The following is a 26,705-nucleotide window of genomic DNA, read 5'->3' on the forward strand; positions in this document are numbered from 1 at the left end:
CAGTGGTAAAACAACTGACTTCCAGGCCAACCAGAAGCAAGAGAGCAGAAACATATCATTTGGGCTCTGTTCTAGGAAAATCTGCAGGGAGAGAGGGACACACACCATATGCAGTTAGACCATATTTATTTCTCCCTTGAGATAGGTGGTCAATTCTGACAAGGATTCAACCGAAAAAGTCAACATTTAACCTACTCAGTGCACCATCTTATTCATTTTGATATGGAGTGATGCAGAATTGTGTTGAAGTGGAGTGAAATTTACTGCAGATCTATCCCGACTCATTCACGAGAACAGTTGCAGAATAAACCAATTTGTTACTTTTAGCTTTGTCTCATTGAAATATAAATTGGCATACCTTTTGGAAGTTAAAAACAGGCATTTACATTGTGCCTTTCACTACCTTGTGATGTCTCAAAGCTCTTTGCAGCCAATGAAGCACTTTTGAAGGTCATGTAATGCAGGAAATTTGGCAGCCAATTTGTGCACAGCAGGCTCCCACAAACACACTGTGATAATGTGATAGAGAAACACACATGGAAACACCTGCAAATTTACAGTATTTGCTATATTTACCAAGGGGACTTATTCTTGGCCTAGGTTATCATGTCAAACATTGGGCAATATTAAAGAATAAGAGCAGTTAAATTGAACTGGAAAGAATATCTGCAATTTGTAACAATTTTATACTGCTCATTCACTTGTTTCATTTAAATGCATTGTGTTGATTTAGAGACTGAATCTAGGCTTGGAGCGTGGGCTCACTTTGCTTTATAGAGACAGAAAAATCATGTGATCTCTCTGGTAGCTGGTGTACAAAGTACTGGTATTATGTTGCGATCCCTGGTTGTCCTAATCATTTACCTAGATATTGGGTAGTAAAAATGATGCACTCTGGATCATAGGAGAAATTGGGTCCACTAACCAGATGCTGAATGTGAGGAAAAAAATCTCATGTAAATATATAAAAATGTGACACCAGTCTTGGTGATGGATAGGATGGGTTTCAAACACAGCTTTCGGTAGAACAAGATACTAGAATTTTTCACTCTGGTTTAGCTATGGTTTTTAGTTATCCCTCCAAATAACTGTTTCTCTTGACTCTGCATAGTTTGTGTTCCTGTTGACCAACATGGGATATCTTTCTATATTAAAGATGCAAGTTGTTTAGTTGCTGGTTGCTGATGATGGGAATGGAATTAGCGAGAATGTAATAGAAACTGAGGTATATGGTGAGAACTGAAAAGCAGTGGCTTTGGCCTTTTGATCAATTGGAGACATTTTTGTCTGTTAAGCTGTCAGTCTCCCAGGACAGCAGGACAGAAGTGATCATGATGGTGTGAATGTTGGAGAAGTAGAGAGCTTGGTGTTATCGCCAACGTGTGGAAACTGACCACTCCCTTCCTACAGATGATGTCACCGAGAGGCAGAATGCAGAGGAGGTGATGCCAAAGATACATCCATGGTGGATTCCACAGGTCACTATATAGGGGCATAGCAAGAGAAGCCATTGCTGGAGATGTACTGGCAGCATTTGGATAGCAGCTTGTGTTCATAAAGCACCTTGAACATAATAAAATGTGCCAAGGTGCTTCATAGGAGCATTATTGAATAAAATTTGACACTGAACCATCTAATGCAATATTAGAACAGGTGACTAAAAGCTTGGTCAAAGAGGTAGATCATGGTGAATATTCAACCTCCGTTCCAATCCCTTGATTCCCTTAGAGTCCAGAAATCTATCATCCATAAACGTACTCGATGACTGAGCATTCTCCTTGGTGGAGAATTTGAAAGGTTCACACCCACTGAATGAAGACGTTTCTCCTGACCTCAGTCCAAACTGAATGACTTATCCTGAGACCATGTCCCCGAGTCCTGGATTCCCTAGCTCGGGGAGATAGCCTCTCAGCATGTACCCCCATTAAGCCTATCAAAACGTTTGCACATTTTAATGAGGTCACCTCTTATTCTTTTATTCCGGGGAGTTAGAGGTCCACTCTACTCAGTCTTTCAGAGGGTGAGATGTGATTTTGTAAATTGGATATGTTCTCCCTGGAAGAGGAGCTTTGAGGTGACATAATTGCTTTTTCTTTAGATTCTGAAGGGACTAGATATTGTAGAGCAATATTTCACCTTGTCCAGAACAGTAGAACCTGAAGACATGACCTGAGCTTGAAGGGGGTAAATTCAAACCTAATCTCGAGAAACATTTGAGAGTTAGTAGTTGATCTATAGAACAGGCTCCCTAGGGAGATGGTGGAAACAGAGTTGATTCATTCAATTATAAATTAGATCATTTCACAAAATATTTTGTGATTCTGTATGAGGAATTTTAGACATGACAGATTGCAAGCTTGGGAAGAACAGGTCTTTTTTATTCTTTCCTGGGACATGGGTGTCGCTGTTTAGGCCAACATTTCCTATTGCCTGTACCTAATTGCCCTTGAGAAGGTGGTGGCGAGCCGCTGAACTGCTGCAGTTCACGTGGTGTAGTATACCAACAGTGCTATTTGGAAGGGAGTTCCAGGATTTTGACCCAACAACAGTGAAGGAACGGCGATATAGTTCCAAGTGAATGGCTTGGAGGGCAACTTGCAGGTTAACTAGATACCCATGGTTCCCAAAGCTTTTCACACTGGGCTTTTGCTTGCCATATATTTGGGTCTGTTGTGCACCAATTAATGCTAATACATGAACTCAATGGACTTTGGTTCTTTCTCTCCTAGCAATTCATGTGTTCCTGAAGAAGTGTGAGACCACTAAGGGCACATGGCCTGCAAGTTGTCTTATAATGTAAACCTGACTGAGTATAATAGCCTATCAACAACACTTTGACAGGTTAACTTGTCATTACTGAGCTTGCGCAGAAAGATGGCTGGCTCTGTGCCAACTGGATTTAGTTGAAAGTGAGCATCAACCTGTTCTCGTTTAATTTGTGTGCTTCTGTAGTTTTGGTTAATCTACCTTCTCATGTTCTCAGAGACTAAGAAAAAATATCGAATCACTGAGTTGTAGAAACATTTATAGTAAAAGTGAATGCTTTCATGTTATTGTAAATTTAATTTACAGATTTGGAACACTTGATGCAGGCAAGGCAGCAACTTCTCACCACAGCTAAACGATGGGATTCCACTTGTAAAACTATTGTAGAGTTTGAGCCAAATGAAACCACTGACTTGGAGAAAAGTCTCCTGACTCGGTACCAGATTCCATTGTCTGCAGACCAGCTCTTCACACAATCTGTGCTTGACAAATCATTGACCAAATCTAATTATCAGTCTCGATTACATGATTTACTTTACATCGAGGAAATAGCACAGTATAAGGAAGTCAGCAAGTAAGTACAATGTGACAAATAGTAATGTGCATTTCATTGTTTCAGTGGTATTCATCCTCTCAAATTTTGTCTCAATTAATTTGTTTATGAAAAATAATTTGCTTTTGCTAAGCAGGTCCCAAGGTGAAAGGGCTCAAACCTTAATCCCTGCTAAAACTGCAGAATAAAATTGTCGTCATTCAGTTTATCTTCGGACATGTGCATCTCAGCCTTCTACCAAGTCTTTCATTTTTCCAAACTTTACAATTAAATGCCTTGATCAATACAGAGCTTATCTTTTTCACTGTGTATTTCATAAATGCTGATTTGTTACTGACCAGAGATGATTCAGTCAGTCAAGATTGACTTTATTTTCACAGGGGGAGAATATTGATTTTTGATTTGTGAATACTTTCTTGTTACTTTGCTTTTCACTGATGTAATGAAGCTATGCTAAATTCTTGTTACAGCATCTGCCTACACATGAATTTATTCAACAAGGTCCAACTATATATAGGTTTGAAATTATTTGTTTCCTGAACACTTCACTTCACTTCCCCTGATGCTTGATCAATTACACTTGGTGTGTTGTGGTACTGAGTGACAGAGACCTGGAGAGGCCCAGGTTTAGTTTATGATTTCTGATGCCTTAGTTTATTTAAGCCAGAGTGATGGCAACAATGGTACAATTGGCTTTAGTACTTGCTTGTGAGAGGTGGGGCTTGGGGTGGCGGTTGGGGGGGGGGGGGGGGGGGGGGTTTTGGGGTGATGTTGGCCACCATTCGTAATTGGCCAACTCAGCAAAGGATTGGGTTTGAACCCAGGACTTGCTGGGTCTGTTTACCTGGGTACATTTATCCAAGTCATTGGAGGTGGGGGTTAGGTTTCCATTCTTATTTTGAGAATTTTGTATTTAAATACTCAGATCTAAGTTGACCTAATTATTTTATTGTGGGGTTTGGAGGCAGCACAGAGACCATAGCAACTGAAGATTGAGTTTGTCAAAGTTGTCGACAAGAATTTTGAACTGTATCTTGAGACGCCAATTGATATTTCATGTATTTGTTCAAATTCCTCCAGAGGATATTATTGGAAGCTTTATTAAAACAAAGTCTTTCTTTAATATATAACAGCAATGCTTCCAGCAGGTGGAGTGCTTGCTCTCATGCTATCTGAGAGTTAGGCACAATGATGAGCCCATCACACAGATTCCTATGAAGTGCTCTGTTTGGAATTAAGGCCCGCCTACACTTGAAGTGAACCCTGGCTCTACAGTCAGAATAGCTGCAGTGACCTTTTAAATTAGGATTGTTCCACCTTTCACTTCGGGGGTGGAAAAAAAGGTGTAGAAAAGCCAGTATTTTTTAAAAATCTGTTAGCTGTAAGAATAGAAAAGCAATGATTCTCTCGCTCATAATTCATATTTAATGTATATTGCTTATACTTGCAATTTTGCAATTTTTTTTTTTGCAGACATAACTGCCAAGAGTTGCACATTAGGAATGATGTCATTTTGTTTTAAACTGGGAACTTTTGATTGTCACTGCAAAAAAAGACTTTATCTTCCAAATATTTAAATAGGTTTACAAACTGTTAATTATATTTGTCTTAAATCCAGTAGTATTTCCGTGATTGTGACAGTGAAAAATCTTTTCACGCATTAAGCGTGTACATTAATCTGCAAATTTGATTATTGAATTTTATAATGTAACTTATTTTGCAAGAGGCCAAATAGTCTACTGCTCTGTTTTGCATTCCTATAAGATTGTACACTCCATTTATTATAATGATTACATGGTATGTTATGTATTCAGTTACTTGACTAAAAACTGTTTGGCTCAGTGTCTCTTTTTCACCTTTTTTTCTGCCAATGCAGTCGCTTCTCCTGAAGGTGTTGATTTGCTGGGTTATTGCACCATGGCTACCAAGCCCACTGTCTCACCTCAATGGTTATTCACTTGTGTGCCTTGCTGTGACTAAACTATTAATTTTATGTGTTACAGTTGAGCATCTCCTGCTCTCACCCAGTGTCCACTCATACTCATTTCTAGTTGTGGCATTGGGTATAGATCAGGAACAACAATCCTCACCTACTCTGCTTTTCTTTATCTTTAACCCCCCTGCCCCATAAACACCCCCCTACTCTAGCCATGGATCCTGACACCAATAGCAGTGCCCATGATATAGCTCAGGCTGAGATCAGCTAATTCAGTTTCGGCTGTGGTTTGAACCTGAACGATGTTGATCTGTATGGATCAGCTGCTCATTGACTAGCCCAACTCAGAAACCTGGGAAGCTGCGTTTAATGCTCTTTAAAACCATGTCCTGGATGATGTCGTGCATTTGGTTTTCTAATATGTTGTGCCAAGGGGCTGTAAGACTGAGTGTCTTCTTTTTGCCTCCATTACATGTGTCTGACCTTGATATCTGCTGCCATGCTTGAATATTTTGTTGTAGAAGGGTGTGGAGAGAAAGTAACTTTAATTGTTTTACAAAGCAAAACAAATTTAAAAAAAAAAGGCTGTATTGTAAAAGGTGATTCAGACGTTAATGAGCTGCCATTGATGTTTCCTATAGACTCTAAATAATAAGCAATTCGTTATACTTAAATACATGGGCGGGGGTTTTCTGGCCCCTTTGTGGCGGGGTCCACCACGGGAGATTCGGCAGCACAGCAACAAGTCCACTTATTATCGGTGGGACCAGACAATCCCAGTGGTGGGCAGGACCAGAAAAATCCCACCCATGATATTGACTCCAAAGCAGTGAAAACAACTTGACAATTGGAACACACACGTTAGAAAGTCTTTGATCCCTTTGGCAGCTGTGCATAGCAGGAGATGAACCATGGAAACAGGTTCTCTGATTTTTAAATATAATATATGGGCGGGGGGGCGGTGGAGGGTGTGAAATGTTATGTCAGTTTGTTTGAAATGGAAAAGTCTGTGAAGGCAGTCAGGGTTGTCTCAGTATTCTGTTGCAAATCAGATTGCAGAGGTTGTAAGAAGGTTGGAATGCAGGTGAGAATAGTCGGAAGTGATCCGAAGTAAGGTGACCTACTGATGCGCGGAAGAATGGCATGTTCTTTATTTTGCATTATTACAGGGAGATCAGTTGTATTGGATGAATTAAGTGACTCTGGTCACAAGTACTATTTTGTGCGTTCACTTTGCTATGAAATAAAGTCACTTCACGATTGCTGTGCAGCCTGGTCTCATCATGTGTTTGTTTGCTGCTTCTTCAGAGAGTTTGAACAAGTACATGTGTGAAAAACCCAAAACCCAATTCAAGTCATAAGTGGGGTACTCTTGTTTAAACACAGTTGGGTTGCACTATTGTAGAAGTAGATATCTGGGCTGAGAGAGTCAACTTCTATAAAAGTAAGATGTGCAGGCTGCTTACAGGAACAAATAACACCCCTGAACCCGAATAGGTTTCTGTGGCAGATCCATATTTGTAACATTACCCCTTTTAGGGAGTACCCAAGGACCTGATAAACAGACATTGATTTTCCTGTAATATCTAGCCAAAGTAAAATATCAAAGTTCAGAAGTATAGGAGGCATGGTGAAACTAGTAAGCACAGGCTTGTTTGCTGATTATCGGGGTAACACATTTTACCAAGCATTACCTCAGCACTTGTATGTAGTGAATAGAGCCTCTGGTAAATATATAGTTCTGAATAGTTAAAATGTGTTACCCCAATAATCAGCAAACAAGCCTGTGCTTACTACTTTCACCAGGCCTCCTATGCTTCTGAACTTTGATATTTAACTTTGGCTAGAAATTACAGGAAAATCAATGTCTGTTTATCAGGTCCTTGATTAGAGGAATTAATACCAGATACAAAATGTGGATCAATACCTTGTTGTTTCATAGCGGCCAAGCGTGCAATTCCTTGCAATAGGGTAAAGTTGTTTTCACTGCTTTGGAGTCAATATCATGGGTGGGATTTTCTGGTCCTGCCCGCCACTGGGATTGTCTGGTCCCACCGATAATAGGTGGACTTGTTGCTGTGCTGCCGAATCTCCCGTGGTGGGCCCCACCATGAAGGGGCCAGAAAACCCCCGCCCATGTATTTAAGTACCGTTTAGATTCAAAATTTGGGTTGAAACTTGAGTATAGTAGTGAGTACTGCATTGTTTGACATTCTATCTTTTGAATGAAACGTTAAGCTAAACTAATTTAGGAAGGTGTAAAAGATCTCGTGGCTCTGTTCAAATAAGAGCAGTGTTTGCATGATGTCCTGGTAAACATTATTATTCCGCCATATGCCAACAAAAATAGTAAGTGATAGTTCATCTCATATACTGTTTGTGGGACCTTGGTGTGAGTGCATTGGCTTGTTGTATTCACCTATATAACAGTAATTGCTTCTCGATAACAATGAATTGGCTGTGAAATATTTTTGGATGTTCCAAGGCTGTAATAAGGGTTCTTTTTAATTGCGAGTTCTATCAACTTTTGCAGTGGTCAAATAAGAGCAAATATTGTTCACCAGACTCAACCACAACAAGGCAGGAGAGACATAAAAATAATATTAAGACATGGCAAAAATCTTAAATTGGCCTTAACTTAACTTCCTAACTGTTTTTTTTAAGAGTTAAGTTGAGGTTGTAGCTGGTTAGATACAAATCCTGTTGAAGCCTGATTTCCGTGTAAAATGGTTTATTAGTAAAGAAACATTTGTGGGATTTTGCCAATAAGCTGAGAAAGATCAAGCCATGTCAGCAAAGTTAACTTGCCAGCTCATGTCTGAAGTGCTCACTGTCAAAAGTCCATGCTGAGCTGTTTGACTTAAAACACAGAAATTGTACATTGTGTATTCGGATATTATTATCACTGAAAAGAGAGACATGTTGCCAAAGCTTTTTGTTTTGCCCTCAAGACAAGCACAAGAATGCCAAATTTCAATTGATTATAACAAATTATACTACAGGAGAAAAGGATGCTGATTGATTGATTGACAGGTTGACTCTAATTGGTTGAAGTGTTGTCTTGGAGAAAGCAACAGGGGAATTATTGGTTCCCCAAGCTCCCAGATAATTCAAAAAAGGCACAAGGCTTGAACATGTGCCTTTTTGTTTGCAGGGAACGGGTCTGTGTATGAATGTATGTTGCTTTTAGCAAGCGCAAATGAGCCACATTTATGAGCTTGATTGATTATCTTATATTGGTTGATTGTGTAGCTATTAGCGCACTCAGGGTTGTTCAGCAAGCGCTGCCCAATTACAGAATCACATTTAACAGACATTTTGTTTGGGTTTTGCAAGCGTGTGCTGGTTGAGTACAGTCTGTACTCTGCCTATTATGAACCATTGTAGGAACTTGCTGTTTGATTTGATCAGCCAATTGGTGGAATGTACGCCTTAAGTTTCTGGCATTGCACCAGCACTGAAATTCATAAACAGTGTGTGGTAGAGAGAATGTCTTTTTGGACTGATGGTAGCATTCTGTTAGCGAGAAACACCTGTAGCCTAAATTGTTGTTTTGATTATTTGAAATTTGCTATTCTTATGTTTGTCCTGATTAGTGCAAGACAAAAAGCTTATGCAACGGTCTCTCTTTTCAACAATATTCAAATTTTGTACTACCAAGTGACTTGTGTTTATATAATTACCAACTGTTACTGCATTCAAATGTAGTCAAACCTTTATTACTTTAATATTCATCTCTGTCCCAATATAAGTCAATTAATCCACAAATCATTAGATGGTTTTGAGCTGCGACCTCATGTTGCAATTGCTGATCTAATAGACTAAAATACTCTAGATGACCAGTGAGAGGTAGAGCCCGCAGTGTTCTGCATAAGTGGTGTGTGAAAAATTGAGAGTGGGCATGTTGGTGCTTAAACAGGAGATGTCAATTACGTGTTTTCTGAACAATGAACTGTAAAATGTGATAAATGTGCACAAAATGCTTATAACAACCAGCATTTAAGTCAATATTCAGCTCGGATTTTCGCCATTTATTTGCAACAAATGAGCTTTACAACAACTCATTTTTGAATAATTTCCAACTTGGTTAATTTTTTTTCCTCGACCCTTGAGAGTGCTTCAGAAGTCATTGATTATTGTCAGTGTGTAAGGGTTTGAGTTTTTTGCATAATCACTCAGCAGTTTTCAGATAAACATGGGTTTACAATAGTTAATTATGGTGTGCAGTTGAGCTTCTAGATCACTTTTATACACTCTGCCAATGATTGATTTATTTGATAAATGCATATCAGGGATGTGAAGTCTCCACACCCACGCCTATGCCCCTGAACTGCCACTAGCTGCAACACAAACTATTATTCTTTTGGATGCTGCTAGTTCTCAATGCATAGAGATTATGGAGAGACAGATAATAGCTTTGTTTTCTTAAAAAAAACTCTTCTGTTGAATTTGACTACTTAATGTGCAGTTAACAAGATGCTGCAAGGTGAGACCTAGGGTGTGTAATTTTTTTATATATAAAGAAAGAACTTGCATTTATATTGCACCCCTTGTGACCTCAGAACTTTCCAAAGTGCTTCACAGCCAATGAAATCCTTTTGAAGTGCAGTCATTCTTGTAATGTAGGAAGCACATAAGATCCCACGAACAGCAATGTGATAACGACCAGGTATTCTGTTTTATTCATGTGGGTTGAGGGATAAACATTACCTCGGACACCGGTGAGACCTCCCCACCACCCCCACCCCCTTCAAAATAGCACCATGGAATTTTGTACGCCTACCTGAGAGTGCAGGCATAGCATCTCATTTGATTTAGCATCTCATTGGGAAGACCGCACTTCTGACAGGGTAGCACTTCCTCACCACTGCACTCAAATGTCAGCCTAGATTTTGGAATGGGTCTTGAACCCTCACCCTTCTGACTCAGAGTGCCACCAACTGAGTCATAGTTGACACCTCAAAGATGTAAGGTGGACACTGGCAACTAGTGCGTCACCGGACTTTTATTCTGACTTGTCCTTGCAAGGCCATATATCACCATCTATACCCCACAGGTGTTCCATGAAGTAGTATAATTGATGTTGTGTACATAATAAATAGAATTTACATAATTGGAAACAAGCCAATCAGTCCAACCAGTCTGCCTAAGCATTAACCCTCCATGCGACCAGAAGCCTCCATTGCATTTTACCCACCCTATTTTCATTTTCTTTCACCTCCTATATCTTACTCCACCTATCATATCTAATCTTGACTGTTTACCTAATTGCTACCTTAACCATGAGTCCTGGAAATGAATTCTGCAGCTTCAACTGCACCCAGAAGTTTCTTTCTGTTTTACAGCTTGCACATTTAATCTTGTACCTAAGGCCCCCCAATTGTGACTTCTCAGCAGCTGAGACAATCTGCTTGTCTCCAACCTGTTGCTTTTTTTTCATGAATTTAAACATTTCTGTTATATAGCCCTGTAATCTGCTTTCTAATATGTCCTTATTTTTGAAGTTTTTCTTTGTATTTGATCAGAATCGGAAGGCATGTTAGTGAATCAGTTTCTTTTTAAAGCTTCAATATACTTCCTATAAACTGAGCTCACTTTAGTTGAGGTCTTATGAAGGTTTTAAAGGTCATCATTATTGTGGTAAAACCTAGAATATAATTAGCTTTTTTTGGTCGTGTTATCTGCTGTTAATGTGCTCTGAACCTGTACCCTTAAACCCCTGTGCACCAAACCTTATTCAGTTCAGAGTATAATTTGTAATTTTTAAAAAATTTCACCAAATGTATCACTTTACACATATTGAGATTGAACTTCATCTTTTTCAACCCATTTCCCCTATTTTAGTGATATCCATTTGCAGCTCTCTTTGATCTTAAAGAATTTGCTTATTGCTCCTATTTTGGTGTCGCCTGGAATTCTTGATGCCACCTCCCTCTGGTTTTGGTTTTGTTTTCGTTACAGACTGAGTGCGCTGATAGTCAACACTACATCTGAAAAGTTTAGAAGTAGTCGACAATTATCCTCTCTTTTTTGACTCTTTGAATAACAGTTCATCACACCAGCAGGTGGCGTAGAAGCACTTTGAAACTGGTGAAGTGCTGGCAATGTTCTGTAGCTTAATCACTTGTTTTCTATATGGCAAATTCTAAAGTTGAGATCTGTGTTAAATGCTATTATAAACCAAAATTTTATATTAGAGACTGTCTTGTTGATCATCTGTTTTCAATTCGAAAATCTTCAGTTTTTTGTTCACAAGTGCCAAACACAGCCTCGCATAGGTGCAGAATGAGGGAGGCTCTCTGCTACCTTGCACCAGCATGCACCTACTTGAAGCACCAGATTTATGTCAACGTCCATTTTCCTTTTCCCCCTACCAGCATCTGTACAGGCTTACTGATTGCACAGCTTGCTAATGAATTAGCAATTGCAGAATTTTTGGCAGTTTTTGTGCACTGGACCCTGGCTCACTGAGTTAAGGCAATTAAAACTCATTTCATCTAGGGCCTTTTACAATCAGCAGAGAGAGAGAGAGGATGCTTTCATTTAAACCTTGGTTGAAGCCCTGTGAATTTCTGCCACACATGGACTGTGGTGAATTTTTGTATAATGACCCTGCACAACACTTCTGTGCATTGATTTGGAGAGTTGGACTTCAGGGTGGGATATTCAATTTTTGTGTTCCTAACCAAAACATTTTAGTTTGACGCATCAAAAAACTTCACACATTGTGTTGTGAATAGATGCAGAAAGACCTCTTAGTTCTTCCTGATAATATTACATATTTCATCTGGAAAGCAGCAGCAATTTTTCAGAGGGTAATGGTCGGTTGATGAGGTTGGAAATGGTAGCTGGCTGCACTGATGCTAAAAGTGTTGTTCATATTGGATTCCACTTGAAGTAGAGTGTCTTTTCCTGGACTGTTCTTTGCAATTTTTTTTGCAATAGATAATATTTTTTTAGTAGCCATGTCCACATGTTAATATTTGAGCACACAATATAGTCACATATTTGCTACTGCCCAAGCCACTTCTTGTAGTTTGCTGTATTTTGAAGGAGTGTTCAGTGTTTGGTTTGAAATGTGAGCAAGGTACTGTAGGAATATTCAGATGTAGGAAATGGAATCCAGAGAAATGAAGTGCATTAGTGAAGATGTAAATGTGTTTGGGTGTCTTCTTGGGATTTCTTGAATTTGGTTAATTTGTTTTGAAGAATACATTCTTGATAATTCTTGGATCTCGAGTACAGTTTAAGTTTGTCTGTAATGTATGCTAAGATCTGCAGCGTTATTTATCATACAGATAATTTGTACCTCCTTGTTTTGTGTACATCAACCCTCTCCACATCAAGTACTTACTGCTTCACCCATATTAATACCCGTATTTCTTCCTTGCGTATATAGTTGCTTTTCAAAAAATGTACCCACTATGTTTATTTCCCACTCCTGTCTAGTTTGCCTGTCAGTTTGTTAGCACCATTAAATCTAAATCTTTGTTACCTAACTCTTCCAGTTGATTTTCCACAATGAGCAATGCAACATGTGCACTTTTTAATCTAATTTTTTTTTGTTCATATTTTGCAGCATTGGTTATACTTTGATTCTAAACTCTCACCTTGGTGTGTCGTCGTCGTCTCCACCCCCCCCCCCCCCCCCATCTTTTTCCTGCTTCTATCTCAACCTGGCTTTCCTCTGCTACTTTATTCCTTATGCATCCTATCTATTTTACTTTTATTTGTATGTGATATTAACATTTATTTATTTACACCCTTACTTATATTTTCTAGTTTGCTTTTATTTTCTGTGCCTCCTAGGTTAAATGATCACTTCCCTATTTATCAATTTTACCAGCTCATTGGCTCACTTCCTGTTCAGATGATCCTTGTGGAATAGCTCCCATATTCTCTATCTTTGTCAATGCCTCATTAACGGCCCTCCTGACACCAATCCGTTAGCTATATTTTGAGCTCTCTAATCTTCCTATTTTTTTCCTATTCTAGCATGGGGCTGGGGTGCAATCTGGAGATTACCACCTTGAAGTCCATCCTTCCTCATCTCAATTTTTTGTAGGATTTCGTGACTTTCCTACCTTATTGGCTCCCAGATAGACCATGAGAATTGACTCCTTGGAACAGGAGGAGTTCATTTATGACCCTGTTCTACTATTCACTGAGATCATGGCTGATCTGCAGCTGAACCCCATGTATGCTGTCCTTCTTCCAAAATCTCTCCCAGCCTTTCTAAAATGTTCCTTACCAGAGAGGCAGTATAGAATCCATGACATGGTTTGAACCACAGAAGATGGCATTCAAGTCTCCTAATACTATTACATCCCAAACTGAAAAATGCTAATTTGTGCCTCCCTCATAGCATATCTTGTTGCTTAGTGTCATTGTGATCTATTTGATGGTCCTGCCCCAAGAACTCACCTTCTGCACAGGAAGTGAGTGCTTCAACCTTGTTGGAGAGGATATTTTGTCCAGAGTATTTCTGTTCAAGGCTGTCCCCCCTCATTTTCTCTGACCTGTGAAGTCACCTTGCCTCCTCCTACCAGTGTCAGCTCCCATCTCTCAGTAGGGTTACTAACCCTTGCTCCAAAAACATCTCTTTCATCTCTGAAGTGTTGCATTGTCCTGATATCAGCTGTGACTTAGTGGGCAGCACTTTCACTTCTGAGTTAGATAGTTATGGTTTCACGTCCCACTCTAGAGACGTGTACAAATATCTAGCCTGACACTGAGGGGAATATTAAGGAAGTACAGCATTATTGGAGGTGCCATCTTTCAGATAAGATGACCAACTGGAACCTCATCTGCTCTCAGGTGGATGTTAAAGATCACATGGTACTATTTTGAAGAAGAGCAGGGGAGTGATCTCCGGTGTCCTGGTCAATATTTCTCTCTTAATCAGTGTTACTGAGATCTGATATCTGTTTACGATCACATTATTATTTGTAGGAGCTTGCTGTGCACAAATTGGCTGTTGCATTTCCTTCAATATCACAGTGACTGCACTTTAAAAGTACTTCAGTGACTGCAAAGTGCTTTGGGATATCCTCGGTTGTGAAAGGCACTATATCAGTGTAATCCTTTCAAGTCTTTATCTCTGCCTCAGCTTCGAAGGCCTTGAACTCGAGTAATTTTAGTTGGAAATACTTCAGATATCTTTGTCTGGTTGCAGTGTATTATTGATGGCCTCGATAGGTGCCAATGTTTGGTGGGGTGGGGGTTGGTGGTAAAGGTTGAAAATAAAAACAAAATGGGGTCTAGCTGAGGATTGGCGCTTTGTAATTGACTTACAGCAAATTGCGTGGTGTGCCCGCCTATCTTAAAAGTAGGTGTTTTATACAAATCTTCAAAGACAAAGTAACTGATACGTTGGTGCAACATGCAGTGACTTTCTTTTCTTAACAAGAAAACTGATTAAACAGTTGAACTTGTACATCAGATCGCTATGGTTTAATTTTGAACATTGTATAACTAGCTGAAAATGTATTGCCTTTATAATGAAGTAACTTTTTTTAATTTACAGGTTCAACATTAAAGTAAATTTATATCTGGTAGCAAACTTCATGCTTACTGGAGTTTCAGGCGGTGCTAAATATGCTCAAAGTGGACAGCTTTTTGCTCGTTTCAAACTTACAGAGACTCTTTCAGAAGAAACTTTGGCTGGACGATTGGTAATGACCAAAGTCAATTCTGTTTTGCTGTTGCCAATAACTAAAGAGAGGTCCATGCAAGCCCAGGGAACCAAAGAAAAGGTTTATGAAGCCATGATTGAGGAAAAAACTAAGGAATGTATTTACTTGAGGTTGACCAAGGAATGCTGTGAGGAACTAAAACTTCGAGCAGACAGGGAGATGCAGGTAATTTATGTTGCTACTGCTCATCTTATACTTTATTACTAAATAAATTCAATATAAAAGTGGCTGGCGTATTGCAGGATTACTGCCACAGGGGGTAGCCTGGACAAAATAGACTTCCTGTCGATGGCTGTTTACACAGGAACTTGGATGCCTTCATTAGGTGCCTTCATTTTGCTTCTTACTGTTCTTTTTAAAATGTTGAGGTGATGTGTTCCAGCTTGCTCCCCATAAAATGCACCTTCTGCTCTAGTCAGCAGAATGGATGAGTGATGTATTAAAAAAAATCCCTGTCTGTGCTATTTGGTAACTAATCCCTTTTGTCCTCTTTCCACACCCCCCCCACCCCTCCCTTTCTCCAAAGGGAGGTACCTGGCCTTTACTTGTATAGTTTGATCGGTTTTGCTGAGGTCAGTATCTCCCTAATTGAGGGAATTTGCTCATGGCATCTTACATCCTGTCGCCCAGTACATTGGAGCATCCATATTGCACCATTTTTCTATTTCACCCATTTCCATTTAAACAAAACAGATACATTTGCAGCAAGGAACAGCTTCTTCGAGGTTGTGGGGGGTGGGGACGGAGGAGGGATGTTCTGTGGACTATGTTACATCCTTAGTGCACAAGTGTGCTATATCATACAGTTGATATCTTTTAGGGCAATGCCAGACACACGGATCGACAGTATGATCATTAAACATTAGGGACTATACCAAAGTAAACTTTAAACATGAATAAATCCACTTATAAGCAAGGAGAAGTAAATAATTTAGGCTTTGTGATTATTTGAATTTTTAGGTTCAGGTGATTCCTGTAAACTGCCTAATGTTAGTGTTCAATCTGAAGCTGTCTCAGTTTAGAGCTGTAAACCTCCATCAGCATCATTGTTATGTATTGAGCAGATTGTCTTCAGATTTTAACCTCGCTCTGTTACCTTAACTGTGTGTGATTTGCATAGTTCAAAACAGTGTTTAAAAATGTCTGAAATTGAAGAGTTAATTGTACCTTTTGGATGTGAGGAGAAGCATTTCTTCCATGATTATCTAAGAGTGTCTGAATAGTACTTGTCAGTATCCGTAACGAGTTCTGAAGAGTAGACATGTGTTAACCTACTGAAAGCTTCTGTAATGGCCCAGCTGGTTAACACAATGAGCAGTTAAGTTATAGAGACCAGGAAGGTCCCATGTTTGATCTCCAGTATATGTTGTAATATCTGCTCAAACAGTGTGCAAGGAGACAAAACAGGGACTGTTGAAAATACTCATCAGGTCAGGCTGTGGAGAGAGAAATAGTATCAGTGTTTCAGGTTGGTGACCTTTCACCAGAGTTCTGATTAGCAGTGTTTTCCGTTTGTTTTCAGAGAGATAAACTTGGTACCATTGTTTCTGGGTTAGGGAGGGGAAATTGGCCTTCATTCTCACTTTTCTTTGGACATCAGGGATGGACAGAATCAGGCTTTTGTATTGGGTAACTCCCATCGTTGACTGGCTGCTGACCTTTGCCATCAGTGCTCAAGCATGAATAAAAGTTGCTTGGATAAGTTTCCAGAGGGTGCCCAAGGAGCCACATAGCAGCCAAGAATCAGGGTCTTGAGGAGAAGGGAAAAGAGAAAATTAGTACAGCAAGTGAAAGGTTTTCAACACCGTGTGCTTGGCTGCCAAAGCTGGTTATGAAGTTATTTAGTACAGAAGTGAAAACAACTATCCAAAAAAAAGTTCCTTTGGAAAAGCAAAAGTTGAACTTGAATATAAAAACAGCACATGTGAATATATAACCTACAGCAACTGATTGCATGTTGGAATATATAACTTGTTTTCTGACCTGTCGCAGTACAGGGTATTATATAGTATCCAATTTTTTCTTTCCTTAATCAAGCTGAACAGATTTTGGAGCAAGACCTAGAAAAAGGAGATGGAAAGTTTGCTTTGAATTAGATTTCATGAGTTCAATGTAAATTATAAACCTTGAATCGAGCTTTAAAAGTGCGATTTAACTTTGTTTTTATATAAGGTGCTTTTATGTGATTGATATTAAGGACAAAAGTTTGTAATCTGAACATGAGTTTTAAGGAAGATCAGAAGATTCTACCATACAGATGGCAATGATGATCAAAATCTGTTTACTTCTAGAGCACTGAATGTTAGCACCAAGCATTGGTGCAGATATCTTTGGAGTTTGACATTTTAACTGGTGGGCTATGTTATAAAAAATACAATGGGAAAGATAAGATCCAGCATAAAATTTTACCTCATTCACTTGGTGTTGGTTTTCAGCTAAGGATTTTGAAGTGCTATGCATGGATTAATAAATATATAAGTAAGATACTTCATTGATGGTTCCATTTGATCTTTTCTTTGTTTTGTATACAATTTTGGTTTGCTGAGTATGCACCTCTACGCATCTCATTTTGCAAAGCCTCATTCAAACAACACTTGATTTTAACTGTCATTTTTTGACCTTCAAGGATCTCACAGACCTAGTCTGCTTGAGATTGGGAGTGAGGAGGTAAGTGCTTCGTCACTCTTTAATTATAATTTAGCACCATAAAGTGAATGGGGACAGCTCGTTTTATACCCGGTTACTCTGCATCAATATGAGTTCCATTTTTGGGTTTGTGACTGTGTTTTGTTTGAGATGAAAGGCAATATGCTTTGGATACACTTGTGAAACATTCTGATGTAGCAATTTCTTTTAAAAAAAAAAGTAATCTTAAATATCATCACTTTTGTGATTTTGCAAAAAATGACCTACACTTATCTGTAATATGCCTTTTACTGGGCCAATAAGGAGAACTATTTTTAAAGCAACTATGTGCACTTATATTAGATTTAAAAAAAACAATAGTTACAAATAAAAATAAGGTTTACCTAGAGCCATTGCAGTCTATGCCACAGCCCCATTTGTTGAGCTTGGTCAACTCCATTGTTCCTTGAATGATTCCTGGGATGAAGGGATTGTCCTATGAGGAAACATTGAGCAAACTAGGCCTGTATTCCCCAGAGTTCAGATGTGATACCATTGAACCATATAAAATTCTTAGGGGGATTGACACGGTAGATGTTTGGAGGGTGTTTCCCCTTGCTGAGGAGGCTAGAACTAGGGGAGTTACAGACTCAGAATAAGGGATTAACCAATTAGGAGATGAGGAGAAATTTCTTCACTCAGAATTGTGAACTTTTGGAATTATCTATCTCAGAGGATGTTAATTCTCAGTCACACAGTATATTTAAGTTTGTTAGATATTTGAATACTAAGGGAATCAAGGAGCATGGGATTAGTGCAGGAAGGTGTTGTTGAGGTAGAAGATGAGGTAACCATGAGCTTACTGAATGGCAGAGTCGGCTTGAAGGGTGGAATGACCTGCTCCTGTTCCTTATGTCTATTACTATACCAGGCTAATTGCAATAATGTTAGTTTCCTAAAACTCTTAAGTGAATTGTTTCAGATTGGGACAACTGTAACTTCAGTTTGATGGGCCATGAATCCACTTACATCCAAAGATTTGATGAGCAACCCAAAGATAAGTTTTCCCCCACCCTTCGCTCCCTCCCTCCAAGGTGTCATCATACTGAACTCAAATCCTTTTTCAGTGTACTTATAGTCCACCTATAACACTGATCAGCTGTCGAAGGAATGGTTGAACCCAACTGCCAATTTCTTGTGTAAAAGTAACATTATAGTTAGCTTATGTCAGATCTATTCCTGCTTGCCTGCATCAAGTTCCTTTAAAAAACAATTTCAATTACTGTTTTTCATCTCCAACCTCTGGGAAGTTGGGAAGCTCCTTGTAGAGGAAACAGCAGCTTTATTCTGTATCTGCCTCTTTCACCATGTATGATGTTGAAGCCATTATACACTGTATGTGGGCACTTCTGATAGTGGAAGGTTGAAAACATTATTCTAAAATCCAGGTTTGGAAATGGAACTGTACTGATCGGTACTTGTTTATTGGATGTCTTTTGCACTGCTGACAACTGCCTTATTAATTCATAGGTTGAACTTCAGTTTCAACTCAATCGCTTGCCCCTCTGTGAAATGCATTATGCCCTGGACAGAATCAAGGACAACAGCATTCTCTTTCCAGATGTCTGCATGTTTCCCACAATTCCCTGGAGTCCCATCAGGTATGGTGTGCCAACAATGTGGCACTTGAGGATAAGGCATGAATATTGCATCAGGCATGCAGCTTGCCACAGATGGTTTTATTGAAGCTGGTATATAGGATTGGGTACATTTCATCGCCCTTCACCTGTATTTTTCAAAAAGATAAGATTGGATTGACTGTTCTGTGACCGAGAGAAAAGCGGGTTGGAATCATTTGCATTCATGTATATTCATGCACAAATTCAGAAAATGTCAGGAAATGGTGCTTAACCTGTTGGTTGTGATTGATAATTTGAGAGAGACTGGCACCATGTAACTAATTGCTTTTTCATATTTAAAGTTTTTAAAATCAAACTCCTTTTTAAACAAGTTATATAAATTTCACTGTCTTGATAACATATTCATGCAGAAAGTATGGGGAATGTATTTAATTGCCGCCTTAAATCTAGCAGGTTTTTGTTTTGTAGATGTCTGCATGACATATGCTTTCCATGTGCAAATATGTACTCTAACTAGCATCTTGTATATTGTTTCCCTCTAATTCACTTGAGCGAAACTCTTGTTTCAACTGAACAACATAACAAACATGATAAACATCATTCATGACAAGAAATCACTGCCTTCTCTGGGGCATAGCGCTATAAGAAGAGTAGACCTGCTAATTGCAAAGTGCTGATAGAATAATTACACTTTATGCACCAGCTGAAATTGTGGAAGCTGTAGCTTAACGGGAAGGTGTTCAATTAGTGCTTTAGAAGCTGGAGGAGTTCCAAATAAAAAGTTTGTTCCCAGATCCTCATTAATAAACTGATGGTTCTCCTTCATGGCCCAGTTAAATGAAAATGTTGGAGCCTTTTACAGAGGCTCGAGGATCATCTTTTCTCTGTTTCATGTGATTTCATTAGTTCGATGCAAGATCCTAAATGGAGTCAACCTCTAAAGCTTTAAGAGAACTAGTCAATCTTCTATGCTACTGATTTTGTACTATGAATATAGTTATTTACTTTTGAATATATATATAAAATTATGTATATATAAATTTTTGTCAATTATCTGTATGATTTGGTGTAACTTAATTTGGATGTTGTAAAAATGCATTTATTAAAAAGAATTGTCTTTTAGGGACATTCTGGCTTTTGAGACCTACATAAATTGCAAATAGCTGTTTTGTTTTGTCTTACTGGAGTAGACAATGGGACGAGCAGTTGGATCCCCGGCTAAATACTAAACAGAAGGAGGCTATTCTGGCAATCACAACTCCACTTTCCATCCCACTTCCTCCTGTTCTCATCATCGGTCCCTATGGAACAGGAAAAACATTCACATTGGCTCAGGCAGTCAAACACATACTAAAACAGCAGGATACAAGGTGAGCTTTCTAATGCATTGTTTCAGCACACAATGACAGGAAATTCTGCCATATATTCATCTCTTTGAAAAAGACACTATATTTTGAGAATTGAATGGTGGAAATGGGATATGTGAATTTTGAAGTACATTCACTTATATAATGTTATAAAGACTGCACCAGTGACCTGAGTTTTCCCAGCAAGTAACTACTGTACAGACCAGGAGCAATCCAGATTTGATCCTTGCTCTGTGTTCAGTTAGGTGGCGGAAGGGATGCTACAACTGGCCTTGGAGATCGGGAGGGAACAATTGGTCAGTATTGATCAGCACAAGTGGCACACCCAGACCAACAAAACTGGAGCCTTTTGTGACCTCAAATGCAGTTATATTGCAGCGTTGAGAAGATAAGTTACACATCTGTCATGCCATTTGATACATTGAAGATAGGGCAAGTGGAAATGGTCAAGTCACTTGATGTGATGGTGGTAGCTGATCCACATCGAGTGGTGAGGACTGTAGACAGAATTTGCCTATGATCTTAAGGGGTAGGCTATTAATTGTATCCACTTGGATGCTCGTATGCTCCAAGCACCATAATTTGTGCCTTTTTGAAATCGATTATCAGGCCAAAATGCTGAGCCACTGGAGCTAGAGTAGTGGGCTCGCAGCTAAGTATCCTTAAGAGTGTTGGCAGGTAATGTGCAGTCATCTGCAAAGAACACATGATGAATGCTGATCTGCATTATTTTTGTTTTGAATGCAGCCAACGAAGGTTGTAGATGCCACCATTTGTGGGATATCAGATTAATTTACTTTAACTCATTGTAACTGCCCGCATTCAAATCGACCAACTATCATTAGGGACTTTGAAGTTTATTTTTAGGTTACTACAAAGAGCTGTTCAGATGGATGCATTTCCAGGCACCTTGTTACCAAGCCAAGCTACTGTTCAAAATTAGGGCTGGGCTGAGCCAATTGCAGCTGTGCATTCCTCCTTGACACCAGTTTGCAGGGAGTGAGGTGTATTGATATACTTGTTAGTACTACCAATGTATCTGCCATTGCAGCTGACCTATATGGAAATTGGATTGTGTTGGGTGATTTTTAGATGTTTAAGTCAGGTTGGTAGAATAAATTTTTTACAAATTTTCAAATGTATGTTGCTTATTTAATACACAGCACTTCATATTTTCAGCCTCAGTGTTTGACGAGCTCAAAAGACACTGATTTGGAAATGCAGCTGGAAGGTGGACAGATATGGAGTACCAACAGATGGCTTTTCTGTAGGCTAGAATAAATGCAGCGAAAGTACAACTTGAAAACTTGTGCATCAAAATGTTACAACTTCCAAGAACTGTTAAAACAGCCATTGAGAAATTAATCTGATTTCAATTAGGAAGTTGCAGAATTTTACTTCATCCCTTTCCTTATTTGTGTGAATTGTGTTTTAGTTTGCTAATTTATTCCCTAGTTTGGCTCAGTTCTCTAAGCCATATCCAACAATGCTGTCTTAATATTCTCATGAATGAAAGGGTTTCTGATCAAGAGCTCCATACAGTAGTCGATTGTGGCTAAAATACAGAAAATCAGTTCAATGGCACTGTAACAATGGTGGTGTCATTTTTAAGTGTGGATAGGTACGAAGAAGGTTAAAATATAGTTAAAACTTCCTTTGCTACACACCTGAAATAAAAGTTTTTGGGTGAACAAACTTTAAAATCCATCTCACACATTTTTCATCTCCTCAAACTGGAAAGGAAAACTGAGGGCACCTCCACAATGGAGCACAAAATGTAATACACCGTAACATGATACCTTGTAGTCAATATCAAAACATGGAGGAAAGTGAGGCTGACAGATGGCCATCACTCCTCCTTCGTAACTACGATACCACCCCCAAAATACCTCTCTTTGTAAATATTCACCCACATTGATCAGAATACACAACTGCTAAATGGATTACCGCTATATGATTTATGATGGCAGAGATAAAGGACAGCTGTGCTGAAAGGTCAACTGTTGATGATCTTAAATGCTTCGTCCAGAAAAAAAATGCTTGTCTCAAAAGGGTTGGCCTCAAGAAGATGCAGGCAGTTAACAGTTTTACAATTTTTTTGCTGTGTATTCTTAAATTAAATGCTGATTGTGTAATATCCTACTAGTAATGGCACAAGTGCTTTTTTTTTTGTCAAATTTAAGTATCAATTTACAACAGTATTAAAGCAAGTGCTATTTGAAGATGTTTCAATAAGACAGAGGCATCTCCTTCTGAGTTTTATTAATGTTTATCTGAAAAAAATATCAAAACCTCACGTTCAGATGCCAAGAAGAAAAAAAGCGAAACTTGGTAAGCTGCCCTGGAAATAATTTTGTCAAGTCCGTGCATACCTGTACAGAACAAATGGTATCTCTGCTTATGGCACATTTCAAGCTCGCTATCTTCAATGAAAAAAAATGCAGTTCAATGCCCCTTATAAGAAAAGAAACAATGTTTAAATTCATCTTATCAAGAGAAGAAACTAATGCATAACTACTTATTTAAAGGAATGTTTAACATCAAGAGTAGATGCAAACAGTTTCTTATAAGTCACAGAATTGATCTGTTAATTGCTTTGCAATCAAACATACATAATCCTACAGAAAGTGCGGAACTCTAGCCTAAAGATTTACAGCTGGTTATCTTGATGTTGTATTAAATTTGTTTTAAAACAAAAATATAGTAGAGCAAAACATAGTTGCCAAACATCTCCTGCATATGCACATGCTCCTGTTAGGAAATAGAGCTTAAGTAAGTTTATATTTGTATTTTTGGGTGTTAGGAATGAGTTTTAGCTTTGAAGTCTAAGTTTGATTTGTATTTCTATATCTGTGTGATAGGAAAGGTCAAATGGAGTTTTAGTTTCACTTTAAAAGGCTGCTTGTGTTTCTAACGAGTTTATGACTGCTATAAAGTAAAGGTAGACACACGAGAGTAGAAAACTGTGCTGTTGCCTAGCACTGTGGGTGGGTGGGCCCAGATAGGAGGTTCCTCCCACAGACATACAAACAGAAGAAGAAAGATAGCAGTTTGATTTGATTTGGAAGCTGTTGGAGTTGCTGCCAGGAGAGACTGGAGCAAAGCGGACAGATAGTAGTCCCAAGCTAAAGAAGAACCCCAAAAATCCAGGAGAGTGGAAGAGGGGAAAGCCCAAAGGAGACCTTGTAGTCAAAAGAAGAGCAGGAACCTTGGAAAAGGTCCTGTTAAGTGAAGTTAAGAGTGAGGGGCAGAGAGAAAGACTCCAAGCTTCAGATTTAAAGTGAGAACAGCTTGCAAGAGGCAAGAAGGTTCAAAGAGACAACTGAAAGTCTGTAACTCTTTGCTATGGGCATGTGAAGCAGTGATGCACTGTTGACAGCTGAGTCAGAGAGACAGTGTGTGGAAGACAGCTTGAATGCATGTGGTGACCCAGGAAAGAGGAACATCAGGAGGAGAGTTTGAATCTTGGAGGTGAACCCTTGTGGAAGGTGTCTGAGAGAACACATCAGTTTGGGAGAAGATTCCAAAGTGAAGTTTTGGAGAGTGGAGATTGGAAACTCTCATGTGAAGGATGGAATTCAGTGAGACTGGTTGGCTCACGGTGTGACAAGCGTCTGGGGGGAGTTGAGGAGAGATCCACAGCATCTGGTTGAGGTGGCATCTGTCACTTGAGGTCTGTGGTGTGTCTGACCACAGGGTGTCATTGGTTTACATGGACTGGGTGCTTACTGTGTACATTTAAAGTATAAGAAAGCTTTTGTGACTTGTGTTAGCCTTACAAATCTATATATATCTGTAAAGGTATAGTTTTGGGTGAAGGAGTATTGAAAAAGAGTTCATCTTTTCTTGTTGAATAAATGTTTTATTCTTTTGTTAAAAGTTCATCAGCTGACTCCGGTGCCTCTGTTCAGTAGCTACTCTCCACGTATTTAAACAAACAAATAAAGGTTATGATCTATCAAGCTGCGTTCCACTCTGGGATTAGACTTGTCCAGGGGGTAACCTCAGCTGGGGATCATAACACTCCACATACTCCTCACAATGCTAAATTCATTAAGCTACAAACGGCCATTACAAAAGGAGGAATGAAAACCATTTAGTCAGAGAAAAAGTTACTAGTTAATGACCCCCATGTCAGTTGTCCCATAAATTCCAGAGTGAGCGTGTTTGTGTACATTAACAGATGGCAGGACAGTGCACTGTCTCGTACACTACAGTGATGATGCTGTTTTACAGCCCAGGCTCCTATCAGCATTAGCCACATTAGAAGTGGTGGAGGTGGGGTCATTGAATATTTTTAAGGCGAAGGTAGGTAGATAGATTTTTGTTAGGCAAGGGAATCAAAGGTTATCGGGGGTAGATGGCAATATGGAATTCGTAACGCGGACAGATCAGCTATGATCTTAATGAATGGTGGAGCAGGCTCAAGGGGCTGAATGGCCTACTTTTCCTATTTCGTATGTTAAGAGTTTATTGTTTAGTCTTTTCCAGTAACTGGTAAAGGAACTATTCCTATATAATTTTTCAGTTGCTTGAAGGGGCCAGATCACCTACTTATCAAAGTATATCCTAAACATAGGTACACAATGTATGACTTTAAATCTGTGTGCCTGGTCCACTTATCTGGCACCTCCTCACCATTTCTCACATGACTAATTCTTGATCTTGACTCCCCGTGTGCAATGCCGTGGGAGAGCAGCTAGTCTTTAATGTTAAATAACTTTCTCATCCTCCAATATGCAAACCCAGCTTTCAAATTCTGACTGAGTAGATGGCAGATCTCCCAAAGGCAAGAAGTGGATTTGGATTTGATTGCACTTCTGGTGCTATTTAGGTGTGATATAGATGAGTCAAGTAAGCTATCCACCCATCTGGTGGATTCAGTGAGGGGCACAAACTAATTTCATGGTCAGGCCTCATTTGAATCTTTTGCCGAGTTTTCTGCATGATTTCTAGTACATTTGGGTAGCTTGCCTCTTTGGAGGGCAAGATGCCTGGCAGACACTGTGCCTGCTTAAAGCAAAGTTGCACCTCTTAGAGTGAGGTTTGTCTTCATTGAGTTTCTTTGGTCATTGCTACTTGACATTGGATGAAAGATGGCACACAAGGGCAGCCAGGTTTTCACAAGCATTGTTGTCCTTGCTGTACCAGGTGGCACAAGGCAGTCACAGCTGTCTGCTGAAGCATTGCCTCCTTAAACACAGCTCCAGCAAAATGTAGGTATATCACTCTGGGCCTCTGCAGCCTATGTAGTAGGTATGAATGCTTTTGTGCTGCCTTTATCCTTGGTGATAGCTCCAGTAACGCCGCTGAGGCTGTCTGTGGTCTTTACTGTTGCTGTTCCTCATTCTCAACTACCCAGAAGGGTGTTACCAAAACTGTTCCCATTCTCCAGAGCACTATGTGGATCTCAGCTTTCAGAAATGTTTAATGCAATAGATAAGTCTTCTCTGCACTAAATCCTGACAATGAATCAATGAGTTTGCATCCATTTAAATTCCCTGATCCAAAGATTTTCAGGTGAATAGCTTTTCAAGCAGTGGTCCAAATAGTGTGTTCGTTATTTGTACTGTGTACTGTACTGGATGGAGCTTGCACACAGTGGTAGGCCTGCCATTTCAGCTCCATCACCTAGAAGGGACAAGGGCATCAGGTGCATTAGAACACAGTCACCTCTTGTGCATATTGTGTTTATACCACATGTACATATTTATCAGGTTTGTTGTAAAGCATGGCATAATTTTCACAATTTAAGTCCTACTTCTATTGTTTCCTACTTCACCCATCTCATGTTCTCCCTACCCCCACAAACAGCTCCCCTCAAGGTAGTGGAATATTTCACAGTACAATAAATTTATGATGTGGTTTGTTGTGTCTGCCTCTGCTGGTCCTGGCATGTGTGCGTTGGAGGTGAGGAGATGAAGATCAGAATAATGAGTGCGGAAATGGTCATGAGCTCTTAAAATTAAACACAAAATGGATGAGGGGCAAATAATAATTGAGAAATAAGACAATTGTTGATGAGGCATAGAGACTCCTAAACAGAGTTTACGTAGATTGAAAGGAAATAGATTAATCAAGGTATTAAACAAAGATAGCTGCTCGGTGTATTTTGGGGTTTTT

General features: G+C 39.3%; 1 protein-coding gene across 6 annotated transcripts in view; it reads left to right on the forward strand.

Moving 5' to 3' along the window:
• helz (helicase with zinc finger) overlaps window positions 1–26,705 on the forward strand; it is a 256,788-nt gene that overhangs the window by 82,646 nt on the left and 147,437 nt on the right. For 4 of the 6 annotated variants that reach the window (XM_078529015.1, XM_078529019.1, XM_078529017.1 and 1 more), the window contains exons 11-14: window positions 3,073–3,340; window positions 14,782–15,115; window positions 19,106–19,236; window positions 20,403–20,585. In XM_078529015.1, coding sequence (XP_078385141.1) covers window positions 3,073–3,340; window positions 14,782–15,115; window positions 19,106–19,236; window positions 20,403–20,585 — 916 coding nt within the window. The remainder of the gene's footprint in view (window positions 1–3,072; window positions 3,341–14,781; window positions 15,116–19,105; window positions 19,237–20,402; window positions 20,586–26,705) is intronic. The other 2 variants (XM_078529018.1, XM_078529021.1) reach the window with 1 other exon arrangement.

This window comes from Cetorhinus maximus, chromosome 24, assembly GCF_964194155.1.
Source record: "Cetorhinus maximus chromosome 24, sCetMax3.hap1.1, whole genome shotgun sequence".
Lineage (NCBI taxonomy): Eukaryota > Metazoa > Chordata > Chondrichthyes > Lamniformes > Cetorhinidae > Cetorhinus > Cetorhinus maximus.